Genomic DNA, 16072 nt, shown 5'->3' on the forward strand with positions numbered 1-16072 from the left:
AAATAAGAACATTTGATCACAAAATTTTCAACGTGAAATTTGAAAAAGCTCTATTAATTTATAGTAATTTTAAAAAATTAAATAATATCAACAAAAAATATCTAAATTTTTATTATATGGTTGATTGTTTAATATAATTAATAAATCAAACTAAACAAAAATAGATGATATAAAAATAAAATCAAATTTTTATTACTCGAAATCGTTAATTTTCATATATACTTATCCAATTATGTAATTCTTTAGTTTTTATTTAAGGAAAGAAATAATTATTATACATTAATAATTCATTTTATGATCATTTTTATTAAAAATATAATATATGTTTAGATGAATTAACCTAATTTTCTAAACATTCTTGAAAGTTATTCTAGTGATAACACACGACATTATTCAAATGTTGTAATTCTTCTCAAATAATATAACAGAGTATATATATATATATATATAAAAAAACAAGTATATGTTAAATTTGATTTTTGGCTTTTAAAAATAGCTCTTTTGATATATACGTTGGGGTGTCAAAATGAGTTAGCTCGCTCAACTCAGCTCAGCTCATGGTGAGCTCGGATCTTTCATAAGTTAGCTCAGCTCGTCTCATTTATTATATGAGTTTCAACATGTAAACTCGAACTCAGATCATCTAAATCATGAATTAAATGAGTTAACTTGGTGATCGCTGAAGCAGATGAGGCAGCCGAAAACTTAATTACAGTGAGAAACATGAGAAAAGAGATCGAGGAGAGAGACTTCTTTCTTTTTTTTCTTTTTATGTGCTTGTTTATTATTGATATTACATTTATAATGATTTTACTTGGTGCTTTACCAAAACTTGATTACACGTTCACTGTATATTTTCTATTGTAGAGTTCGAAAACTGTAAGTAATAAAGTTATACTATTCACTTATTCAATTTCGTCTCTATCTTCTTCAAACTTTCACTCTCACTTTTACTATAGTAGAATCGTATAGTTGTATCCATACTCGCTATTAGCCAAATTATCATTCTTTTTATCATATTTGAAATCCATTAACACAAGTTTGAAGTAGAAACAAGGATAAAATGCATTGCAGACGGATAAACACGTCTTCTAAGACAATCCACAAATCAGATACAAAACGAACACTACATATAGAAAACAAAAGCACAAACTATGGGTTCAATGATTTCGATCAAACCAAAACCCAAATAAGCTGAAGACGAACTTAACAGAGAAACCCAAACTAGAGGGACAAAGTAAAATCAAGAACAATGAGAGCCTGAATCTCTTGATTAACCTTAATCACATAAAATAAACTAATCTAAACCAAAATTTTAATGGGGGAATTAGGGGACATGACCATTATTGGAAAAAAATTAGCCATATACCCATTATAAGACATATGCTATGATATACAAAATTGTCCTCACCCATTATCACTTTGCACACGCGCTTCTTCTTCTTATTCTTTGTTTTTTCTTCTCATCACAGATATCACAGAAGCGTTTGATTTGGCAACAAACTTTACAAAGGATCCCAATTTTCCATCAAAAGAAATCAAGCTAGCTCCGGTGAGATTAAACAACAACTGATTAATCATAAGATGAAACAATTGATTGTCTGATTACTTTTTTCATATATTTGATTGGCTTTACACTTTTCTTACTTTTCAATACATCTTGATTACGAAACGGAGAATACGCAGAACCATCGGAGAAGATAGCAGTACATGTTGCGTTCTACTATTCTATTTTATAAACATAGAATAGAAACATTTTTTTTAAGAATATAAACATTTTCTTAATGTTTTCTCCTCCTTCCCCCTCCCCCTCCTCTCCTTCGCGGCTCCCCTACCTCTCCCCTCCCCCTCTTTTCCCTTTGTCGCGGCGAGGCATCACTATCACTCTTTCTTAATCTATAAATGATTTACATTGTAATGTTTCAATATATCAAGTTCTCTATACTATTTATTTAATCTATATAGTATAGTATAAGATGTTAGTTATGTATAACACGTTCATGTGTTGTATCGAGCATTCTATACTATGTTGGAATCTTGTATAGTATAGTTACTTAACGGATGAACCCAACCTTAGAACTAGTTGCTCTCTCTTTTCTCTCTAAACCTTAGAACTAGTTGTCGTTTCAGTCTATACTATTTATTTACTATCTATAGTATAATATAAATAACTACTTCAATTTACGGTGGATTGAAATTGTAAAAGCAGAACTCTCAGATTCTCAACAGGATATATTGGCGGAATCTCAGTTTAGATAACTAATGCTTGTGGATCCCATACATTTTCATTTTCAGTAATGTTTGGATTTAGAGTTTACGCTATAGGGTTTGGGTTTAGAATTTGAGTTTAGGGTATATAGTTTGGGTTTGGGGTTTAGGGTTTGGGTTTAGGGTTTAGAATTTGGGTTTAGGGTATATGGATTTGTGTTTGTTTGTTAGTTTTTGCCTATACTATATGATATTTGTAAATAGTATATAACAAATTATGGTATGGGTTTAGAGTTTAGGTTTCGGGTTTAGAGTTTGGGTTTAGGGATATGGTTTGGGTTTAGGGTTTAGGTTTTGAGTTTAGGGTTTAGAATTTGGGTTTAGGATTTAGGATTTGGGTTTAGGGTATATGGATTTGGGTTTAAGGTTTAGGATTTGGGTTTAGAATTTGGGTTTAGGGTATATGGTTTGGGTTTAGGGTTTAGGGTTTGGGTTTAGGGTTTAGGATTTGGGTTTAGGGTATATGGATTTTTCTTTGTTTGTTTGTCTTTACCTATACTATATGATATTAGTAAATAGTATAGACAAATTATGGTATGGGTTTAGAGTTTAGGTTTTTGGTTTAAAGTTTGGGTTTAGGGTTTGGGTTTAGGGTATATGGTTTGGGTTAGGGTTTATGTTTAGGGTTTAAAATTTGGGTTTAGAATTTAGGATTTGGGTTTAGGATATATGGATTTGGGTTTAAGGTTTATGATTTGGATTTAAAGTTTGGGTTTAGAGTATATGGGGCAACCAATAGATATAATGTGTACTAGACTATAATATAACTGTATATAGAATAGATCACCTACAACGATCCAAACACATCTTTTTTTTGCCTCGCTTTTTTCTACATTGCTTATATTGGACGACGACAGGAAGCCTTTTTGTGACCTTTGCCTGTCAATAATATTGGAATCCATAATATTGAAACTCTCTCTTGAGAAATGTGCACGTGTCCAATGATGAAACCTTGTATTTAAATATTTTCAGTTAAACTGTAGTACATGAAAAGGTAAATAGAATGGAATAAGTACGATGCATGTACCTATCTTATGCGTCACGCGCGGCCAGGGAGTCAAAAGGAAAAATGAGTGCATAATTGTCTCATCCAACAAGCAATACTGTGCAATGGCTATATTCTTCATTAATTGATCTGCTATGAATATTCAGTAAATTGCCCCAATTTTAATCCAGACTGCATAAAGCAACAAGTGGACTTTTAGAAATAGGAACTCAAATATTGAGAATAGAGGAATCACCACGAAAGAACCACAATTCTCAAACCATAACTGGTTGATGCATCAGAGAAATCATATTTGACTATGAGAAAAATTGACCATTAAGACCCTGACATTAAAAGAAGAAGAACAAATAAAGTTTTTCAAGAGATATCACATTCGTTCCAAAGAAAGAAACCACAAACCAGAGAAGAAAAACCACATAAAAACTTCAACCACACATCATCAATGACCATGCAATATGACTAGATAGAGTTCGCCACGGCACACCACAAAAGTCACCACGAGTGAGAAGACTAACCAACCTGAATAAATCACGAACCCAAAAATCAGATCCAGAAAACTCTATGACAAAACAAAGCGCTAAATCACCCTTGTCAAAAGCCTCAAACTAACCTGAAAGACGGCCAAAATACATTAAATATTGTCAAATTAGCAACTCGGAATGAATCTGGAGCGCACAAGCTGCACACAACACCACTAAGGCGAAGCGTTTTTTTCAACATTAAAGCTTTAAGACAAAATAGTGCAAGACCGAACACATAACATAAGAATGAAAAACTGGTTTCGGTGCTGTGGTAGCCACATAGTTGGAATCAGAACATGGAGATCTAAATCTATTCGAAGAGAGATGGTAGAACAAACTTAAGAAAAAAAAGAATATTGTCTTCTCAAGATCTCAAAATTGCTTTTGTAGAAAATTTCAGTTTAAGCAATTTATTCAAATTAAGTGTCATTTAAGTTTGTTATCCGGCATTCAACCACGTTTTCAGACGCTCACTGTTTGTATTGGTGACAGGTCACTTGAATAATCAACCTGGAGTTCACTAAGTGAACCAAGAAAAATCTTTTTACCATATCATTACTAGAAAAACTTTACTCCATCTATAATTACAAAAAAACATAATATATGATAAATAATATTTTGAGAACATAAAAATAAGTTAAAAAATACTCCATGTAAAATTTCAAAGTAAGGGATGGAAACTTCATATTAATAATAATATTTAGCTATTTACTGCATATATATTTACGTATTACAATAGCCATGTTCGTTTGGTTGCCGCTGGTTTCAGCGTCAGCGTCGACGTCGGCGTCAGCAGCTGCGTCAAACTCGTTTATCTAATGTTCGTTTGGTTGTCGCCGACGCTGACGCTGACGCCGACGCTGACGCTGATTATTGTTCGTTTCGAAGATGCAGGAAGTTAACGCTGACGCTGACGCCGACGCATGAAGCAGAATTAAGTGTTGTTTGTTTGATAGACGCTGCGGCTATTATCATTTTATTCATATTTTATTTTTAAAAATTTGTAACATTTGTCTTTTAAGTAAATAAAATATAGTTTAAATATATTTACATCCATAAAAATATTATGTTTACTTGGTAATATTTTTTTGGTCAAATATACAAATATAACAATATTTTTGTCATAAAACTAAATCATACATTTAATTTTCGAAATTAGCACTTCAAACAAATAAGGCAAATATGTGTTAAAGATAAAAGAAATATGAAATTAAGTTGATTGATAAAAAAATATTACAGCAAGTCTTAAATAACTATAACATATAAATAATAATCAAAGTTATAATCAAAGAAAAATTTAAATGATGTTCATTTGATAAACGCTGCGGCAATTTTTATTTATTCATATTTTGTTTTTAAAAATTTGTAAAATTGTATTTTAAATAAATAAAATATAATTTAAATATATTTACATCGTAAAAATATTATGTTTACTTGGTAATAAAATTCTGGTCAAATATAACATTATTTTTTAACATGCTTTTCTTTTTAGTTTTTTGTTTTGTTTAACTTTTGAAAGAGTAGCATAGAAATATGTTTAAAAGAATTAATACATAGTGATTGCTGGAAGATCAACTGCAAAATCCTTGTGGATATCTAGTGATTCTTTCATAGAGTTAGAGCTTCTGTTGGCCATTCTTTTATACATAGAGTAGCATTCAGAAAGAGAACTTGAAGCCTTCATCATCAGCCGATGTTCCTTTGAACAATGCAAGCTTGCCCTTGTTCTCTAGCAGTTTCAAGGCCTTCATTAGAATCGTCCTATCATGCTGTGTTTAACTCAGTTGCTGTTCTGATCATTTATCAGATAATTCCGAGGAAGTATGGAGGATAGTTGAAGAACTGAGGAAGCTTGAAATCACCATGTTTCTGCATCTTTGGGTTCAAACAAAAAAGAATCAGTAAAACATCCCCAGCAAAGACATCCCCATCTAACTGATAGAACATGAACCAAATGCTTTAACCATTGGCAGAGAAATACAATGATACCAACGTAACCAACCCGAGGTTAAAAATACTAAGTGACAAGTTAAAAAATACTCACACTTGTACTACTTCAAAGGACCCATCAAAGAAACACATAGCGCTATCACAAACCGAAGCATCAACAAAGATAGAGGATATCAAAAAAAGATGTGTGAAGCTAGCTAGAAACAAGAACTCGTGACCTCTTCTTGCAACAAAACAAGCCTAATGGTGGTGTAACAAATATAAACGCAAAGACAACACAAGAGACCATCACTAGCATCAGTAAAGCATCAACATCAGACACAAACCCATCTCAAAGACACATACTTTTGAAGAACAAAACAACAAATGTCAACAGAAAAAAGAACACAACTACACACCTTTTACCAAACGTTTACTCCAGTAGCACCAAGGAGCATAGAGAAGAACATCAAAATCAGTAATTTCAGAACTCAAGACCTGAAAAAAGACAAAAACCCATTAATTTCAGAACTCAAGACAATTTCAAAACAAGACATATAATAACAGAGAAGAACATCAAAATCAGTAACATCAAAAACAGAGAAACCTATGTTACAAGAAACGAGCTTCTTTTATCAAAATCAGTAACATCAAAATCAGTAACACCAAACATCAAACTCATAAACTGCTCGTACATGCCAAAATAATAAAATATTAGGCTCAAATCATGGCCCCTCCTTATGCAAAAGTGAGCAGAGAGTTCGAAGGGATCGGTAACTCTCACAACGACACATCTAAAGGAAATTAATAGCTCCCACAACGACACATCTAAAGGAAATTAACAGCTGCTGTTAAAAATACAGAAGCTTGGACACTAGCAAAGAAAATCAAACAGTCTTAACTCTTAAAAACAGATAGAAATATATCAATGTTTATCAAGAACACTTTAGTTCTCAGACAAAATGATACGCAATAGACAAGAAACAACACTTAGCATTCTAAACAGTAGTAAGCAAACAAAACCCAGAAAAGGAGAGAGCCTACGAGAGAGTGACAGAGAGAGCTGAGTTCGAGAGAGAGAGAGAGACAGAGAGAGCTTCAAGAGATCGAGAGATCGAGAGAGACGGAGAGAGCTGAGTTCGAGAGAGAGAGAGAGCTGGGTTCGAGAGAGAGAAAGAGAGAAAGAGAGAGAGAGAGAGATCGAGAGAGATGTGTCTGAGATCGAGAGAGATGGAGAAGATAAGGCAACGGCGTCAATGGAGAAGAGAGTTGCGTCTGCATCAAAATAGCTTAGGTTTTTTTGTAATTAGTGAATTAGGTTAGGGGTAAAACAATAAATAGGTTAAATAGACGCTGGTTATTAGTTGCGGCCGCGGGATTTTTCGGCATCTGACGCAGGTCCTGGCATTTAGACGCAGATGCAGACGCACGTACCAGCATCAATGAAACAAACAAACTTGCTGCGAAAATCATTGCCGTAGACGCAGATGCCGGACCTGCAGCAACCAAACGAATATCACTAATATATTAAAAATACATATAAAAGTTAACCACTGAGTTTAAAGATTAAGATGATATATTACCTTTTATTTATGATAAACCAGATATATATAAGGTAACTAATAAAATTGATATGAGATATACTATTTATAATTAAATGAACACAACAAATATTAGAAAAAACCCGGCAAAATTCAAATAACCGTTATAAATTACCGTTGAGATTTATAATCTTTATGTTTTACCGCCAAATTTATTTAACACGAGATGCTTATTTGAAATATATTATTGTTATACCTTTTTGAAATATTTTCAATTTCTTATAACAATTTACTATTTAAAACCTTTAAAAAAATCTCCAAACCAGTAAACAAAATCATTTGCGAGACCACTACAACTTTATTCATTAATAATACAGTGAATACAATGTAGATCTCTATGCAATTTAAAATGCTGTTATTTATTTCTATAGTTATCCCCATCGCTACACAATCTAATCATGGTCCTTATCAATTCTTAACACTTTATTTTATTTAATTAATAATTTTATGTTTGTCCCGTTACAATTACAAATTTACAATTAAATAATTTGCCAATGGTTCTTATATTCAATGATGATATTATTCCATTTATTTATTCGACCATATCTTGTCTCCGTGTATTGACCGACTTATAAACATATCACCACCCAATCAAATATCGACATTGACTATTAATAAGTGAACGACGTGTCATATTAAAATACCTAGTTGATTTGCTTTTCATCCAAGCAATTTTTGGTCAGAAGAGGAGGAAAAATCAGGAATCGCCGACTTAACTTCTTTTTTCTTTTTCTTCTGCGTCCCCAAAATCGCCGAATATAAATGATTCGAAACAGTTCCTTCTTCTTCATCATCGCCGGCTTAGGGTTTTCTCCTCTATAAGCATATCTATCTTCTCGAATCGTCTAATCTCCCTCTCCCTCAGTGATTTGGAAGAAAAACCCTTTGCCTCAGCGATCGATCCGAAAATTTCATCAGGTTAATTTTGTTTTTTCTTCGATTGTTTCTGGTAGATCGGCTTAGATTCGTGTGTTTCAGAGACGTTTTCGAGTCGTTTGGTGTAAATTGAGGGATCCTTCTCGTGTCCACGATCTGAGTTTTCACGAAAGAGAATCTATTAGACTGCGATTTGACTTGTTTTTTGGCTTATTGATTCTCTGGAAAACCTCAGAGATTTTTTTTTAATAACTTTTTTATTTTATTAAAAATGATAATGACTTTAATAGCTTAAGTTTTGTATTGTATTGCAGGAGCTTTCTTGCCGACGGGTGTAGAAACTTACTAAGACGACGGTGGCGTTTCTTCTCTGATTGTGTTTATTTTTATGGCAATGAAGATGAACAGACTTGTCTCTATCTATCAGACTTTAACTGTTACCGTTGGGTGAGTTTCAAGCTCATTCTTTCTTCTCGAGGGTGATTTACCTATAACTTGTTAGGAGAAAAAAAAACTCTTGAAAGACTGTTCATGATTTTGCTTATTCATGTTAACTGTAGCAAATGTCTTTTTGTGATGGTTTGTTATTTACATCTCAAACGTTTCCATTTATTTTATGCAGTGTTTTTTAATGCTGTCGGCAAGGCACTATCTTTAGGACTTACAGAGAGCTAGAGCTACAGTTGACTTTTTCTTTCAAGGTTATAGGTTTAGCGTTGTTAATAGCTAGATATGGAAGTCAACATCGTCAAGGGGTTGGATAGTAGATGTGAAAATGGTTTCGGTAAGAAGAGGAAGCGCGCAACTAGCTATGCTGCATATGTTAATGGAGTACCTTGTGCGAAGCTGCAAGATGTTCCCCCACCGAACCTGCATACCCAAGTTCCTGACAAAAGAAGGAAATTGGTGGGTGAAAACAAGATTTGTGCTTATGAAAACCGCTCTGGGAAGTCGCTGGTCAGATACTACTCTTATTTTAAGAAGACAGGGATCGCAAAGCGTGTTATGATCTACGAGGAGGGTGAATGGAATGATTTGCCTGATCATGTTATCTGTGCCATCCAAAAGGACTTGTATGAAAAGAGGGCTTCAATTGAGTTTGAGTGGTGTGGTCATCATTTTCTCTTGGATTTCTTGCACATGTACAGGCTAGATTTGGAAACAGGGTCAAAAACTCCGCTCGCATGGATTGACATTGGAGGCAAATGTTTTTTCCCTGAAATTTACGAGACTGATGAAACGAACTGTCGTAACTGCACGGAAGATTTGAAACACTCTTCTCCTCATGAGATCAACTTGCGCCTTGAGATTGATGTTAACCGTGGGGATTCACCGAGGTTGAATTTGGAGGAGTGCAGTGATGAATCTGGTGACAGTATGGATGATGTTCCAGCACAGGATAGCTGCAGCCGTAAGATTGGAGCTGCTGTTTCGAAATGGGATGAGACAGATGCTGTTGCAGTCTCTGGTCTTAAGCCTACTGGAGCCGAAGGACTTGATAAAGATGCTGTTAAAAAAATGTTTGCCATAGGTACAGCTTCTCTAGGGCCAGTAGCCGTGCTGGATGTAGGCCGCTTTTCCAGCGAGATTGCTGAAGCTCGCCTAGCGCTTTTCGAGAAGCAGGTTGAAATCACTAAGAAACTTCGAGGGGATGCAAACGTTAGATACGCATGGCTTCCTGCAAAGAGGGAAGTTTTATCTGCAGTCATGATGCAGGGGCTTGGAATTGGAGGAACATTTATTAAAAAGTCCATGTACGGTGTTGGAATACATTTAACTGCTGCGGACTGCCCTTATTTCAGGTTTGTCCTTGCTCTGTCACTGTTACTACCTCATACTTCTTTCCTTTCGATTGTTTAGCTCATATATTTTAAGGTCAACATATATATATATATATATATACACGCGTTGCTGAAAAACTTGTTTTCAGTGCTAGGTACTGCGATATTGACGAAAACGGAGTTCGGTACATGGTTTTATGCCGTGTAATAATGGGGAACATGGAGCTTCTTCGTGGTGACAAAGCGCAGTTCTTCTCTGGTAGAGAAGAATATGACAATGGAGTGGATGATGTCGAGAACCCAAAGAATTACATTGTGTGGAACATCAATATGAACACCCATATTTTCCCAGAATTTGTTGTTAGGTTCAAGCTGTCTGTTCCCACCAATGCTGAAGGTGATTAGTTTGTTCTCTTTTCATGAAATCTTTTCACAAATTAAAATCATAACTGATGACGCATTGAAAGGGAGACAAGCTTAGAGATCTGGCTGAAGCTCAGGTCTCAACTGGTAATTCTTGGGAAAGAAAAATACAGAACCCGTTGTTGTGTCCCTTAAAATCTAACGACCTCCGGTGTTTATTGAACACATTTGGTTTTTATGGGACAAGTCTCTGATTTTCATCATCCGGGGGTCGGATGGAGATACCCACGGGCTTAATGGGTATTCCGTTCCATCACATTTTGTTTTGTGATGTATAAGAAATCGATGACATACACTGGTTTCTGCAGGTCACTTGGTTGCCAGGCATGATAACTCAGGTGTCACTTTGGAAGGACCAAAGGATGCTCCTCCACCGTTGGTATCAAACGTGAGTTTGGTTCTTTTGTTCCTTTTCTTTTTGGTCAAATGGTTCTTTTGTTTCTTTCTATGACCTTATCAAAGGAATTGAACAACTCTAATTTGGTTGTTTGTATAATACAGGGACCTGAAGGAGGTTCAGGGAGCGGGAGCGCAAACAGTGTGGGTTCGAGCACGACAAAACCCAACTCGCCACGGATGCCTTTCCCTACTCTGTTTGCAGCAATCTCACATATGATTTCAGAGAAAGACATGTCTTTAATCAATGCTGACTACCAACAATTGAGGGTAGGAACTGATTTCAGAGAGTCTGCTATTTACAACTTGAGAATTGCCTGAAAGCTGAAGCTTATCTGTTTTGCAGGGGAAAAAGATGACGCGAGCAGAGTTCGTGAGGAAACTGCGGGGGATCGTAGGAGATGGTCTGCTTAGGTCCACCATAACAGCTCTTGAAAACCAGGCAAGTTTGGTAGTAGTAGTGGTGGAGATTTCGTTTTTAATAAAAGGGAAATTATAAGTTAACAAGACGAGAGATGGCTCTCTCTTTTTTTTTTTGGGTTTGTTTGACTTCAGCCAAAGTTGACAAAGGATATTCCTGGAAGCATGACAGTGCTTGAACAAGGTGCAGTTGGGATGATGATATGATGATGACGAATATCAAAAGGAAGCTGCTTTATACCCTACCCCCGCCTTTGTGGTTCTCCTTTTGACTTTTTATATATAATGTCCTTTTCTGATTTTTAGTAGACTTTTGGTTCTTACGTCTGTGTTTAGGTCGGGGTTGTGAGTTGAATGTGCCGACTATTCTGTCGTGAAAAAAAACGTACTGGTCATATTTGATGTCGTTGGGTCTTTTGTTTTATTAGCTGCAAAACATTGTTGTGGAAGTCTATCGTCAAAGTTCTCTTCGCTATTATTTGGACTATAATTCTTCTGTTCAGCTTTTTGATATGCCGCATTGTTTGAGATTGTTCTCTCACGAATCTCGCTGTCAAAGTTGTTCTCTTATGCAACAGCACTTGTGCTCTAACCTTGGGCATATCAAGGGCAAGCAAGCCTAAGTACAGGGCTGTAACATACACACGATCACAAATTGAACTTGAAATAAGTATAGCTCTCCGTGATAGTGTGTGTAAACAAGGGAACGGATAACATGAAGTAAGATGGCCCAACGACGTCTCAAGTCATAAAGTTCTAGTTGTAGAAGACTGGTTTCACGTCCTCTAAATGGTACAAGATATTAGATGTGAACTCTATTATCATTGAATAATGTGTAATCCGAAAACGTTTTTAGGCTAGTTTGCTTTTGCTCTAAACGCTAAGCTTGTAATCCGAAAACTGTAGTCCTGACAAATTTAATAATCCAATCCATTAGTAAGAAGCAATAATAATTCCACGTGTATCACATATATAGTACATGATAATCGAGTCCACTCCATATTCGTCGAACTCAATCTCATTTAGAAAGCTTATCTCCATTTCTTTTTCAGCAACTGAACGGGAAGTGGTTTAGGAAATGACTTTTGAATCGGATGCGCTCGCCCAGCGAGAAAGGTCTTGACCCTGCCAACCAAGAAAAAAAGAGAACGAAAGGCGTTCCTCGAACTTCGTATTTTCCTAATTTGAGAAGAGGTACAAAGTGACTCGATTGTAAAGTCCACCAGGAGAAGTCTCGACTGAAAGGAGAGGAATGGTTAACCTTGAATGCTATTAATAAATTTTACAGCAATAGTCATTCAGACTCGGAAAGTTATAACGAAAATGGCTAGTCCACGAAATTATGCAAATTAAGAAAGAAAAAGCTTAAAAGAAATTATGCAACATAACGTAAGGGGTACCGTCATGCATGAATTCGATAGGGTGGTTCAGGTGAAGTGATGCAGTCAGTGACGGGTAGAATTGTCGGCTGTAAAATCGTCTGTAATATTTTCATAGTTTGTAATAACATAATTATCCAGAACTAAAAAAAAAAACCGGATACATGATCATGTTAAAAGGAGCATTATTTTGCATGATTGTTATTCAGAATCCATTGTCACGATTGGAAAATAGCAAGGCATGATAGTATTTGAATGTGTAGCTTAGTTGCTAATGTTTGAAGGACATGGTGAACAATGTTGATTGATGACGACTACAAAGAGAGACAAATTAATGTGAAGTTGTAGTGAGGAAGAAATGACTGAAGAACCATTAGCAAAACCTATAATGGGAGATAGCACGTAATGATTTTTCAAACCCTGTATTGGTGGTGACAAAGAATGAGTAACTTGGTTTGGAAGGCATCTCAAATGGTTAACTTCTTTTTTTTCAAATATAAATTGAAAATGAGTTTGAGTTTTTTCGAACAGTTTCTTCCTTTTTCTGATTCAAAATAGTATTTCAAATATATATTTTTATTAGTTCATATTATTAAATTCTAATAATATTTTATTTTAAAAATTTACAATATCTAAGAATGATTTTATTTTAACTAACTTTTTATTATATATGTAAGTTTAATTTTGAATAAAATATACAATAATTTATATGATTTATAATTGTATTGATGAAAAATACAAATAATTTTGTTATCTAAAACACATATTTTGTTTGAGATCATGTGAAAATATTGTTGATTGCATATATTTAGTTGACATAGCAATTATACTATAGGGTGAGCATGTTAAGCCTCTTTAGGAATAATTCTATTATGAATCTTTTGGATCCTTGTGTATTTCCATTTAATACTGTTAGTTTCTCACTTTTTCCCTTTCTATAATGATTTCAATTGGTCTAGTCCAGCATGTCTCGATCAAAAATCTCCAAAATCCATTAATGATTAACTCCGGTTTGGTTCAGCTGTATAAATTTTAGGCCAATATTTAAAAGTTTGATCTGGTTTTAGAAGGGCCATAGAACTTTTCAGGTTTTTCGAAATTATTTGTTATAATATTATATATAATATCTTCACGATTTAAAACATCTACATTTATATAAGCATTTTTCTTACATAAACAGTGGTTTTAACTTTTCATTTGTAAATATAAAATAAGATTAAACTTTTCTTCTTTAACAAGAGTGATTTTTATATGCTTTAAATCTTATTATAAACGAATCAATTTTTTAAAGAATAATCAAATGTAAACTAAAACTAATTATATTAGAAAACAACTTATCTTAAACACAGTCAAACGTTTCACAAAATATGTTTACATAAAGAAAAAGAAGATACAGATGTCAAATTTATAATGTGATTTGTCATACTCATATATTTTACTATTGGTAACATGTACTATTCACATTCTTTGGTTCTACTCTATTAATATTCCAGTAAAAGGTTTTTCACAATAAGATCCACTTATACATTAACAGTATTTTATTTTAAATTTCATATTTATGCACACTATATGATAGTGATAAGTGTATTTGGACTAGGAAATAAACTAAAGATTAGATAAAATGCCGGCATCGAGGTGCCAAATCTTCCCGTCAATGTGAGCTCTTGGGAAGATCAGCATGTTATCCCTAGATTAAGTTTCCTTCCCTGTCCTGCTTAGGGCTATGTTACAGCACCAGGAGATTCCCGAATAGATTAACTTTTTGAACTGCTGCTGAATCCATGGCCCCTCCGGACAGCCCGAATCCCATGAATAAATAGAAAGTTGGTTATACATTGGCATATGGGAAGAGGATTCCTTTGAACTTTGAGTTCTAGAGGAATCAATCTCAGACTTCCCCTCCCGACAAGGGAATCTCAGACGGAAGAGGGTCAACCCTTTGTAAATGAGCTTCCTCCCCAAGAGTCTCATATTTAATTTGTTATAGTTTGGATTAAAAATATTAAAATATGTTAGTATCAAGAATGATTCTAACTACAAGAAATAAGACTTTATAAACTTATAAGTAAAGTTTTAGGTTTTTTGAATCGGCCTTAACCTAAACAGTTTAAGTTCAAAACATCTAAATACTATTAAAACAGAAGCATAACTTAATTTAGATCCAATTTAAATTGAGATGAAGTTTTTTAAAACTATACAATATACATTTCGGCCAAACTTTAACATAAAAATACCCTATACATTTTTTGCAGACATTTTCCATATTATTATCGGCCCTACTTTGATTATATACTATTTTCCATATATCCAATCATACGAGTTTATGAACATGAAGTTAGTTATACTTTTGGAACTGAGAACAACTAACATTTGTAATGTCAACCAAACTAACATCACATATTACAATTCTTTTTGTTTAGGTAAATAGAATGTTTCTGAATCATATTACATCTGCAAGTGAAGACAAATAATTTTCCTTTTCCGCGGTGTATGCTTCCATTGAACGTAACATGAGTAGTTCTTCATGAGTAGTTCAAAAAAAAAAAACATGAGTAGTTCTTCTTGAACCTGCATATTTTCTGAGAATTATCACATCTTCAAGTGCAAGCTGTACTGTATTTGTTATTCCTCTTTCACGGTTTATGATGCTAGCAAACGTAGAAGGAGTACCCAAGGCATTCTTTGTGAAACACAAACATCCAAGTCTAAGTCTTCTACTTCCCCAATCAACACGTAACCCAAATCATGAAAGAAAGTCACCAAATATTAATTTTAATTAACGGAAATGTAAGAAACTTTTACTCTCCGAGCATAGGGAGGATGACGTTTGTGACAAAGAATTTTAAGCACCTGCAGAAGAAGACTAAGAAGAAGAAGGAGAAGAAACAGGGTCTGAGAGTGACAAAAATAGATGTCTTAGAGAAGCTTCTGAAGATGAAGGATGATGGTAGTAATAAGATGGCGGTTCCTTACTTTTTGGCCAGATTTATAAGAGGAAGGTCCTCAAGAAATGGATACTTCATTGAGCCTTTCATTCTCCAGGCGATAGATGATCTTTATTTTTCCCTTACATTTCCATTGGGCCGTTACACACTTGATGATTGCATGAAGGAGATTTTCCAATTGAGGGATCATTTCCCTAATGGGATCCTGAGAATGCGGAGTGGACATTTCCTGGTTTTATCAACCTTTTGGAGGTATATGAGTTGTATTTTTCAAAAGCATATTTGTTATTATATAACTAATATGATTTTGTGAAATGATTTGCAGATATTGGCGTTTGAATGTATCCATGTTTTCCAGGAAAGCTTCAGAGACCCTATTCCAATCTGTCTTACAGATTGCCTAAGAATGTGCAAATGGAAGTACAAGAGGACTGGAACAACATGATTTGCATTGGACGAGATTTATCGGGCGCTTGGAAACACAAAGGTAAAAGCTTTTAGTTTTTAAGTTTTGTTTAGGGCTGGGC

The 16072-nt window shown here is 34.4% G+C and overlaps 2 protein-coding genes across 2 annotated transcripts in view; one reads left to right on the forward strand and one right to left on the reverse strand.

Annotated features, from left to right (window-relative positions):
• Positions 1 to 16072, reverse strand: part of LOC108837904 (dolichyl-diphosphooligosaccharide--protein glycosyltransferase subunit DAD1) — a 73806-nt gene that overhangs the window by 12154 nt on the left and 45580 nt on the right. The window lies entirely within an intron of this gene.
• LOC108830202 (inactive poly [ADP-ribose] polymerase RCD1) lies at positions 8003 to 11696 on the forward strand. Its single transcript, XM_018603799.2, has 8 exons — positions 8003 to 8243; positions 8516 to 8648; positions 8824 to 10003; positions 10132 to 10379; positions 10714 to 10793; positions 10907 to 11071; positions 11148 to 11243; positions 11357 to 11696. Exons 3-8 carry the CDS (start codon positions 8934 to 8936, stop codon positions 11426 to 11428), a joined length of 1731 nt encoding a protein of 576 aa, XP_018459301.1. The 5' UTR covers positions 8003 to 8243; positions 8516 to 8648; positions 8824 to 8933; the 3' UTR covers positions 11429 to 11696.

Source organism: Raphanus sativus, chromosome 5 (genome assembly GCF_000801105.2).
Source record: "Raphanus sativus cultivar WK10039 chromosome 5, ASM80110v3, whole genome shotgun sequence".
Taxonomy (NCBI): domain Eukaryota; kingdom Viridiplantae; phylum Streptophyta; class Magnoliopsida; order Brassicales; family Brassicaceae; genus Raphanus; species Raphanus sativus.